Source organism: Protomyctophum bolini, assembly GCF_963924005.1.
Source record: "Protomyctophum bolini genome assembly, chromosome: 8".
NCBI lineage: Eukaryota > Metazoa > Chordata > Actinopteri > Myctophiformes > Myctophidae > Protomyctophum > Protomyctophum bolini.
The window spans coordinates 11,607,465-11,619,011 of NC_137869.1; the positions used below are offsets into that span (position 1 = coordinate 11,607,465).

At 41.7% G+C, this 11,547-nt stretch overlaps 1 protein-coding gene across 1 annotated transcript in view; it reads right to left on the bottom strand.

The window, feature by feature from the left end:
• The window catches only part of cachd1 (cache domain containing 1), a 98,248-nt gene extending 88,829 nt beyond the window's left edge, over window positions 1–9,419 (bottom strand). The window contains exon 1 of the mRNA XM_080771215.1: window positions 8,903–9,419. Coding sequence (XP_080627341.1) covers window positions 8,903–9,151 — 249 coding nt within the window. The 5' untranslated portion in view covers window positions 9,152–9,419. The remainder of the gene's footprint in view (window positions 1–8,902) is intronic.
• Window positions 9,420–11,547: the final 2,128 nt, after the last annotated feature.

Below are 11,547 nucleotides of genomic sequence, written 5' to 3' on the forward strand. Positions count from 1 at the left end.
AAATGAGAAATTATTTAGAGAGGTTTTAAAATTCACTATGTGACTCTCTCTCTCTCTCTTTCTTGTGCTTAGTGAGCTTTGAGAAGCAAGGATCAATGAATGCCTATTGCATATTAGAATAGAACCTAATGTCTTCAGGGTATTGCATTGGGAAGCTTTATTCCATTTCTGTGTTTGAGTCCTGGGGATAATGGTGCAACAGAGCCTGACACAAGGTGTGCCTGAGCAGGTCAGTGGCTGGAGACGAGCCGAAACATACTAGTAGGACCACATCTAATGAAAAACGTGACACCGTGCTCTACTCCCTCCTGCATTATGACTGTGATATAGCCGTAGAACACAGTCTGTAGATCTGGGATCTGTAAAAGCAAGGTTTATTTAAATATATATGAAAAGTATACCAGCATAAATAGCGGTGCATAGGAAACCACTGCACAAACGACAGACCCAGAGACTAAGCCCTATATCTTGTGCCACCCCTTACCCCTAAACTTATTTGCCATTTTTTACTATTTTTAAACATTTTTAAAAAGAATAGTACAAATAGCCGATCTACAAGATGTAGATTGGCTAGTTGAACCATTTTTAAATGTTTTAAAATAGTAAAACATGGCAAATAAGTTTAGGGATAAGGGGTGGCGCAAGATGGAGCCCTAAAAGTCCTGCCAGCAGCCCCTAGATGCCGTGCTGCTCATTAAAGCCAACAATACATTTTGTCAGAATGGTGGTAAACGCCACAGGGAGCATCAGAAGAGTTCATCCTCAATTCTGCAGATTAAGTTAAGGGATAGCTTATGTGCTAAAATGATATCTGGTCCCAAGAGTGTCACTAGAGACTAGACTAGAGTAAAGGATATGGGGTCAGTCAGTCATGGTCAGGGACATGGGTTCATCCTCCAGTGAGCATGGCTGCACTCTTCAAGGTTCATGGAAATCCACCAATTACATTTTGAAATGTGTTTTATGCAAGTGGACACACTTTGGCCTTCGAGTGGCAGTAAAAAGAAAAGGCCACTGTCACCTAAATTAGTAGGGGTCATCCTCCCGGGTGCATGGAAGTGCACAGGATAATGTTGTTTGGGAGCAAACTGGCTGGCATACAGTACACATTCACACCACAATTTGGCTGAAGTCCAATTGTGGGCTCACATTGCAGGCTCACTCACCACCATTATAAATAAAAACTAAAAACAAAGAAAGAAAATACTTAGTAACTCCAGCAGGTTGTATGTGAAATCAACAGTGTCAAAAGAAATCTCCTCAATAACCGTCTGGAGGCAGCCGTTAAAAAGGAAAGTGAACAGATTAACCCATTCTGACCTGAGATCAGATTCATAACGAGGTTTCCACTGGACACACACTGGTCTGATGAACCCATTCTGACCTGAGATCAGATTCTAAAAATGTCAGTCGTTCTTCGATTTTTCAAAAATAGCAGACCTACAAGCTCGTAGCGCGCCACTCGGTGGCGCGCTATGAGCTTGTAGATCTGCTATTTTTCAATAGCTAAAGCATAACATGATGCTAACACCAAAATGGGTGCCCGGTCAGAATGGGTTAAGAGAGAGAAAGATATTTCAGCGCAGCCACAGAGGGCTCATAAAATCCAGGGGCACGACGAAGATTTATGATTAAACCAAAGAAGTCAAAGTTCTGCAATTTCGATGAAATACATACGACTGGCTTAATGTGAAGCACCTGTGGCTCCGACAACCTGAACATCCCATAGATCAGGCCGGGGTTCTCAACGTTTTTGGCTGGGGACCCCCGGAAATGCTTTGGCCATGTCTCGTTTATGCATGCACCATGTACTATGTAAACTCTTATTGCCCTTTTCCAGCCATTCAGTTGCAAAGAAAATAAATAATAATAATTTGGGGGACCCCCCCCAAATTCATTTGGCGACCCACCGAGGAGTCGCGACCCACGGGTTGAGAACCCCTGCCATAGATTTCCAGAGAGGAGACAGACTTTGAAGGGAACACCCAAGTGACCCCACTACCTTTCACAACCAATGGACATTCCAGGACTTGAACACAACTCGGATCGGTGGGGTCAGTGGCGGTTCAGGCCTCAAACAGAACAATAACAGCAGCGGGCAAAGAAGGAGCCGGAGAACAGTAAATGGGAGAGTCCAAATAGGGAGCGATGGGACAGCGCCGTCCCCAGCTTTCTCATGTTGACTGCATAGCGCCGTACCGGCACAATAAGTTACAATTTACCCTTACACTGTCAAATTCAGGCCACAAACGCCATAATTAGCTAACTGTAGGGTCTATGAATCCACCTCCAATGACACTATGTATTCACTTCCTTCATAGAACCCAATTATATTTAATTATTAAAATATTTATATACTCGTCGTAGCACCAATGAGATAAAAGTAGGGATCGACAGATATGGGTTTTTCATGGCCGATCCTGATTAGTACTGGTGATCAAAGAGACCAATAGCTGATATTAAAAGCTGATTAAAATATGAATCAATTCTTTTTTAATGTCAAAATTTACAGTAATATAACACAAAACAGCGTTCTTTAAATGCATTTAAGACTATTTATCAATTCTGGGAATTCAGGAGCTCCTATTTAACAACATTTCTTGTAAATTTAACTGAAATTTAAAAGATAATGAACAAAATGTCTCAGCCTCCGATGTTTTGTTCTATCGAATGAAACACTATAATTAGCTCCCACTTAGCAGAATTTCTTATGAACTGAATTATAATGTAGAAAAAGTGCCCCTCGGGGGACAGGTCTCCACCAGGGCAGGTCAGGTTGTGGCCTCCTGGTGGCGCTATAATAGGCGAATGTGAAAGGGTGCCATTTCTTCTTACACCTTGGATGGCAATTAGATGATTTGAGGCATTTTGTTACAAAAATGTGTTTTGCAAAAATCCACCCGTTGGTGGCGCTATAACAGGCCAATGTGAAAAGGGTGGGATAGATTCCTCAGCCTAGTAGGAAGGTCCGTAAAATATTTCACGTAAATTGCACGCTGCGTTCATGATTTGAGGCTTTTTGTTAAAAACGGGCCAATCCTGCAAACTTTGAAAGCCAATGTTAACCAATTAGGATAGAATATGAAATATCGGACAGATCCGGCTTGAACACATACTATAGAGATAGTGTGTAATGATTTGTGGGATTTTTGGACAGAATCTGGAGGAGTACATTTGTTTTTCAAAAGTTGGCCTCCTGGCTGGCCTTGCAAACTGGCCTTGCAAACGGGGAGTGATAAAACGCGCCTATAGTTCATTTTCAAGAGACCTGCGTTTTTGCTCAGAGTAGTCACGGTGCGACAACGCAAGTGTATTTACGTGAGCACGATCCCGTTAATTTGTTGCGCGCATGCTCGTTACGTGCACACGCCCGCCACTCACCAGACCTGGATTCTGGATTTTATTTTTTACGCCTGCGTTCCTCGCTTCAGGTTTGCAAGGCCCTTATATCATATCCGTGGACTACTCCCATTCAACAGCACCAGATGCAGAGAGGAGCACATACGCCTAATGTATGCCTTGCTGCATAGAGAGGAAAAATCGGCCAAAACCAATTTCCGATATTAACAAAAATTGTGCTGATTAATGCATGCTTAAAGGAGAATTCCATACTAGAATTGCATTGAATTAAATGGGGCTATGTTGTATATATCCTCTCGTCATAATTTAAATAGTATCCCAAGCGACACACTTTACTACTGTCGATGGAAATAAGCGAATTAGCACAAAAACCCAACCCCCATTGAGGGCTTATGGTAGGGGAAATACCGGTAGCCAATAATGCACTTTTGCACAAAATAAAACCTGGACCTTTTTGGTGGTGCTTAATTAATTTTATATTGGATTAAAAAATGTATCAATATACTTGTCCTGTATAAAGAAATGTCAGTCATAACCTTCAAAATACACTGCAAGACAAGGAGAGACAAAGACAGAAAACTAAAGAGGCAAAGACCATCAGACAGACAGGTTCACATGTAGCAGTGGGCCTGCAGAGCTCATCATGGCTGTTTGAGTGCGGGGACATGGAAGCAATACAGAGAGACACAGAAGCTTTGAAGCTGCACTGCAGAGAACCGAGTAGGAATTCTGATGTCCTGCTGCATACCCATAATCCCTCCTCCTCTTCTCTGCATTTTCCAGAAGGGGTAAGGAAAAAAAGAAACGCAGTACAAGAAGCGGAGAGAGAGAAAAGAGGTAGATGGAGTGTAACGGAAGATGAAGACTGAATACTGAAATGGAGACAGAGGAGAGATGATTAAAGAGAAATAGGTACAACATGTAACTTGTACAACATGAATTTGTGAATATGCTATTATTGAATATGAAAAGGCCAAAAATAGGGACGCCAGGATTATATAGGAAATATAAGCACGCAGTGCAGAAATGTAGAACAGGTTGAGCAAAACATGTTTAGTCCAAGTGGAAAGGTCTCCCTGATAGCCTCTCAATGAGTGTTACCCTTGGACTGAACCCAACCCAGAAAATCACAGCCTAATGATGGGGCCAGGGCTACCTCAATTTTCTCTTTTCCTGTAACAACCTCCCAGAGAAAAGCGGCTATCAATATTCAATTAGGGGGCCTTGGATACTGGACGACCCAACCCCAAAACAAACCACAGTTCCTCTCTCTCCCTTTCCAGGAATCACTTCATATGATGGAGCAAAGTCCTGAGGTGCTTAAAATAAACGTAGTGACATTTCCTTCATAAATAATCAGCCAGCAGCTGGGGGGTGCTCTCAGGGAAAATTATTGGGGATACAAAGTGATGAGGGATCACTTTGTTAGATTTGTCTAGTGGTCTTCATGTATTTGAGCGGTGCCTCTGCTCCATTACGCAGCTTTGTATGTATGCATGTACGTACGTACGTATGTACGTGTCCCAGCACGGACACCCCACACCCTAAAGTGGCCAATAGAGTACAGCGCAGCGTAATGTGGCACAGACTACACTACGAGCCCTGGGCCCGTTCATTCCGGGGACCACCCGGGGGACCCACGCTGTAACTGTAATTTCTTCACCGTTTCGGACACGGGGAGGCTCACCGGGACCCTGGGCGCGTTCATGGGGGTCTGGATGTTTCGAAGACTTAAGACTTTTTCCAAAAAGAATCATAGTACAGTAGAGAGCACAGTACACTACAATACAGTACAGAGCACAGTACAATACATTAACTATAACAATAAATGTAGTTGCACCGCTCACTTCACACAGGTGTGATTTTTTCTATTATTGTGATTTTTTCTATTATTGTGCCACCAAGGATTTTTCTAACTTTCTCAATAAATAAAGGCATGTGTCACAGACTAGTGTTTTGGGTGGTCACTGGTCACATACATTTTGTAAATAATGTGAGATTAATGCATACAACTGTAAGCATGCTGCTGGAAACGTAAATATATAATATCATTTGACTCTTACTTGAAATCAGGGAGATCTAATGCTACTATGGATGTCCACAACTAAAGTTATATTTTTAGTTGATGAACTGCCATATATAAAACAGTCTGTTTAACGAATTAATAAAATAAAATATGAAATCATTAAATAATTAATATCATGCTGCATAACCGCTTTGGAGGTAATCTACAATGTGACTGTAGAAGCAAAGATATGCTGTACATATTATAATTCCAAAAATACGATAGCTTATGAGAGAAGATATATATACAAAATGCAAAATAGGCTGCATTAGTCAACTAACCCTATTTTGGGTGATGTATAAAACGTTTTCTACATTTCCCCAAAAAAAAACTTTACTGATTTTAGTTACTCAACGATTTCTGTGAAACGTATCTTATGACATGTATAAAAAGGGGCTAAGTGGTTAGGTATGTACACCCACACACCCCTAGATAAATTGAGTAACTCAATGACAGATTCTAGTTTGACATATGACCCAATGACTCAGAAACAGTGACAGTGCTATAGCTAGCCTCAAATTACACATCTACCACAGAATGAGGGGTGGGGTCAAGAGTGCTAGAATTACGGCAAAATCAAAATGGTTATGGTTGGTGAATGGCTGCATGCTTTTTAAAGCTGCAATCCATAACTTGTTTCGTACATCAGACTCGAGTACGACGTGAATACAATATAACAACTCTGTGGCGGTTGATGGTGAGTGGTCTCTCTGCTCCTCTATTGAGACAGGACTCTGTGGTCCTGTAGGACCACTAGCACATTGAACGCAAATTAAATGAAATTTCTTCCCAAATGGCAGGGTTCGATTCCCAGAGCGGACACTTGTCTTCTGAATCCAAGGAATGACACAGTATGAGCACTTACTGTCATTTTATGCATCACACAGCAACATCCTGAGTGTTAATTTAACTCTGAGTGTACTTTCAGTGTAAAATTAAGACTCAGGATTTTGTGGTCTACATATATTAGAGCAAAGTAAAAAAGCTTGCTTTGGAAATATATATGGAAGACAATTTATTAACTTCTCATTTTTAAATGGTATTGTTATACACAAAAAACTAATAGGAAAATCAATGACTGTCGTGTACACCGTAAAAATAATTTCAACATTTCCAACGCTGGACAAAAGCTGGACAAAAGATGTAACCAAATGGACCTGTAAGGGCCCATTTGGTTACATTATGTACACTTTCAGAGTAAAATGAGCCCTAAGGAGAGCATAAATTTGTAACCAAATGGATCCTAATGTGAATATTTGGTTACATTTTGTACACTTGCAGAGTTTATAATCCCTTTAGATTCTACAGTATACAGAGAGACAGCAAGGGAGACGAGACAAGAGCTGCTGCTCCAGTTGAGTTTACACACCTGCAGATTGAGAGTCAGGCCACATCCGAGTGCCAGCGCAGGTGCCAGCAGAGAGGATAGATTCCTAAAGCTGTTTTCCTGGGCACATGACGCCTGTTTTAACTGGATGCACATCTCATGCGTTTGTGGGAAATGAGTTTGAGAAATTCACTCAGGGGTGTTGCTTCAATCAAATTCAAATTAGCTTGGAAGCCAATTCAGATTTTTCACAGCTTGTACAACATGACCATCGACCCAACAGGGATTTTGCCATCCCCCATAGATTATACTATACATATCTATCTGTCATAAAAGCCCTGTTGCTAACTGGAATCTCAAACTCCAATTTAAAATAAAAATGCATGAGAGAGGACTGTTAATTATTTCACATGGATTGCAATGTGAAATGGATTTCAACACTGACAGAGTAACTATTATGGTCCAGTGTGAGAGACAAAAAGAGGAGATGCTAATAGAGATGGAGAATGGAAATGAGGGTGATTGAAAAAAAAGGGGGAGGATCAATAATTGTGTGTGTGTGTGTGTGTGTGTGTGTGTGTGTGTGTGTGTGTGTGTGTGTGTGTGTGTGTGTGTGTGTGTGAGAGAGAGACAGAGAAAAGGGAGAATAACAAAACAAAAGCTATAAAGATATGCACACAATTAAAGAATGACACTCACGAGAAGTAAACAGAATAGTGGAATATTATAGCTCCGAGAGAGATGGCCACTGAAAAAAAGGCTGATCTCGGGGATCAGAGGCAGTCCTCAAAGCCATCTCCCAGAGCTGGGATGAAGGCAGCTCAGTGTGGCGGCTGAGAAGATGAAACACCATTTGGGGCCAAGGCCCCCTGCCGCCTTGCCTCTGTGCTTGGGCCCCCTGAGCCCAGCCAGGCCTCTGAAGTGCTAAAGTACCCACCCACCCCCACCCAGCATGGCCATCACACCAGGCAGCACTACACCCTGCACTGCAGTGACAGTGCCTGCTGCCATTTGCTTGCGGCTGAATGAGTCTCTGCTAGGAAAGAAACACCACCCCAGCGTGTATTTCCAATGTAAAAGTATTTCTATGTCAAATTCAACTAAAATCCTGCCAGAATGCACAAAAATGTAGTAAATAACTGGAGGAAACTGTGTCTACCTTCAAACACAAGTGTGTACAACAGGAACAATAAGATGTAGGCAGAAGGCAGTCTTATTTTATTTGCAGACACTATTTAGTGATAGATATTATTATGTAGGCCTATCATTATGTTTGAAAGTAACTGAAAAAGAGAGCATTCAAACAGACGATGCCATGACTGCATGGGCCTAATTATGCTCCAAGTGTGTGTGTGTGTGTGTGTGTGTGTGTGTGTGTGTGTGTGTGTGTGTGTCTGTGAGAAAGAGAGCGAGAGAGAGATAGAGAGAGAGAGCGTGAGACCTACATTGGGCCTACATGTGCGATATAAAGATTTAAAGAAAATCCTGTTATTCGAAAACACAAATGAAACACCAATGCTCCACTACTTAGATGTCCTAACAACTCTGCTTTTTGGAAGCCGTAAGCACTAGTATGAATGTTTATTGTAAAATTGATGTTTTATGGGTTAGGGGTGTTTCTTCTCTGTATGTAGTGTTTTATGTTGTCCGTTTTTATTGGACCCCGAGTCTGAACAAATAAAGTTGATTGATTGAACTGACCACCAGGCAGGCAGATGTGTTGCTTTCTCACAACTTCAATGTGCTGCTGGCTCAGCAGTCAGCACTCAGCACGGACTGCAACATTGTCAATATCCGCATGTACACACCATATACACACGCACACACTTCAGAGAGTACCGCTGGGGCAGGTAGGAAACAACACTGTAGTAGCAGCAATGATGGCAACATGTGTAACATTTCTACTAAAGTTGCAAATAAATCGACCACTCCAGTGTGTGTAGACAACTATTATGATTCTGTCGTTTAGTATTATGATTTTGGCGTCTAGGGTGTTGGGATTTGGTTGTTGTTGTTATGGATTCTAAATTTAGACTATTGTAGAAACAAACTTAATGCATGTCCTCCCTCCGAATATCAACAAACACACGTAAAGGAAACAATAGCAATCAAAAACCAACGATGAAAAGGGAACTTCAGTCCTCATTTACCTGCATAGTAAAGACCCCGAGCTCCTGCGAAGACAATCTTTTCATTTGCTCGGATAAAACTTGTGCCTCTTCCAGAATCGAAAACTCCGTTTCGGCTCCGCAATATCCACAACACAGTACCATCCAGACAGCGACGAAGCTCCACAGAAAAGCCACGAAGTCCCAATGAAGTCGACAATGCTTATTCCGAAAAACCAAGCGCGCATTCGGCGTTAAACGCACGGCTCTCTCCCCTACCCGCCTCGCCATGATGGCTCGGGCAGGCTGCTTAAATGGTGTAAACTGGGAATTCGCTCTTCTGCAACGATGGTGGGGCAAAAAAAACTTCAAGGGAAACTACTTTCAACTTAACAACAAAATCTGAGCCCTTCAGTCGCACCAATTTCCCACGATTTCGAACGGCACAATTATTGCATTCTTTAAAAATCCCTTAATAGAAGAAGTCAAATCCATCCACAACGAAGCCGATAGGCCAGGGTTTCTTTTATCGGTGTAGGTCCTTGATCACTCGCTCCAACTCCTGGTAAGTCTAGTAAGTGTGTGAGCCGGAGAATCACAATGGGGGTAAAAGTGGGAGGCGTGGAAGCCGTGACGTCCTGGAGTCTGGAATTTAAATGGATCAGAGCAGGACTTTTTAGAGACCAGCTTGGCACCCAAAGGTGTATCGTGTGTGACACAGGTGAATTATCAAGAGAAAAGTGTTCCTCAAAACTATTGGTTATGTTATGTTCATCAACACCCTTTCAATGTTTTCAAATGTAAATACAAGATTAGTTGAATAAAACGAAAATAAAATCTAATAAAAACATAGGTTGTTTATACAATCCCAAACAGCTTTGTTTTAATCTTAAAATAACATTTCACTGCTGTATTTGATTATATAATTACATTTCAGTAGACAATTGGCTAGTACAGTGGTTCTCAAAATAGGGTCCTATTAGGACCCCCATGAGTCCTTGAAAATCTACAAGCTCAGCGCACAACATGTTGCATGTTGATATAAAAGATTTTAAATGGGGGTCTGAGAACCACTGGGCTGGTGTAGTCAAGGTCACACAGACGTGTCTATATCCCCGCCTTTCTTATCTACATTACTCTACTACTTTCATTGTAATAATCACTCAAATATGTCGAGGATGAGGGGATGAACATGAAGTTCTGCAGTAGCTAGGCCTATCACCTCATCACAACTACATAGCCACTTAGTTATTACAAAGAAAACATTCACATACAGAGCATAGAAACCAGTAAGACGCGCAAACGCGGGAAGCGAACGCAGCTCGTACATATTTGGGTTTTGGACGTATAGCTGCTTTGGGGACTCCTTATATGGTTATGGCTGAGTCATGGTGACACAAATCACTCAGCTCCATATATGGGCACAAAAGCGGGACAGACAGACAGACACACAGACAGACATGATCTGCTAGGTCTCATAGTAAGTGCTCACTGCATTCGCAATCACACATGGGCTTTGCCTGTCTCCGGCAGCACTGGAGCTGTCAGACTCCAATCCTGACAGAATCCAGTTTTGTTTTTGCCACAGTTTCATTCTCATGTGTGATTAGGGGTTGAGTATACAGGGTATGCATATATAATTGCAATTCATAGGAGACTATGATTAAGGCTTGCAAGCCTGCAAGAATAATAAGAAGACAAAATAATAAACTAAGAACATTCAATTAATGCTAGAAGAAGGATACAGTATTTGAAGTATACTGCGTAGTGCATACTGTGTACTCATTGAGACCCCCGGGCAGACCAAGGACCAGATGGGGGGATTATATCTCCAAACTGGCATTGGAACGCCTCGAGGTCCCCCAGGATGAAGTTACTAATGTTGCTCTGGAGAGGGAAGTCTGGAGCTCTCTGCTGGAGCTCCACGATCCCACTCCGGATAAGCGGTTGAAGATTGATTGATTGATTGATTGATTGATTGAAAATTTTATTCACAGTATATAGAATGGGTACAGTTAAAACGAAAGTACAGGTCAATACAAAAACTGCTACTGAGGATATAACCAGGAAAAGCACTATTAAAGACTTGTTTACATCAGGATAAATAGCAGGATAAAAAATAAAAAGCCAAAAGAAATATCTTTAAAAAAAAAGTCACTTTGACCAGTGATGAGATAAAGTAGACCATCACCAGTTATATCCTTTCCATTCTGAATGATATGTCTCAGGAATGCCTGGAGGGAATTTCATTTCATTTCATTTGGCACAAATGTTCATGATGATTTGACTAACATTCATGGCATTCTTTCAAAGTCGTCACTACAGTACACACTATGAGTCTGCACAGACACAGATGTAAACACTAACTGGTTGGTGGAGGCATACAACCGCAATGCAGTTGATTTTGCATTATTCTCTTGAGACAGACTCCCAGAATTTTCAAATTCTTCTGCTTAATAATCTGTACTTCGGAAGCTCTGAAAATGAGTAGAAAATAAAGCAGATGTCCGCCCTCCATATACACTCACTTCCGTTTTGCCTGTACACTGGCATAAATAAGCATTAGTCAAAGGCAAAGCTGCTTTGCAAAAGTGGAAGTGTGTGTGCGCGTGTGTGTGTGTGTGTGTGTGTGTGTGTGTGTGTGTGTGTGTGTGTGTGTGTGTGTGTGTGTGTGTGTGTGTGTGTGT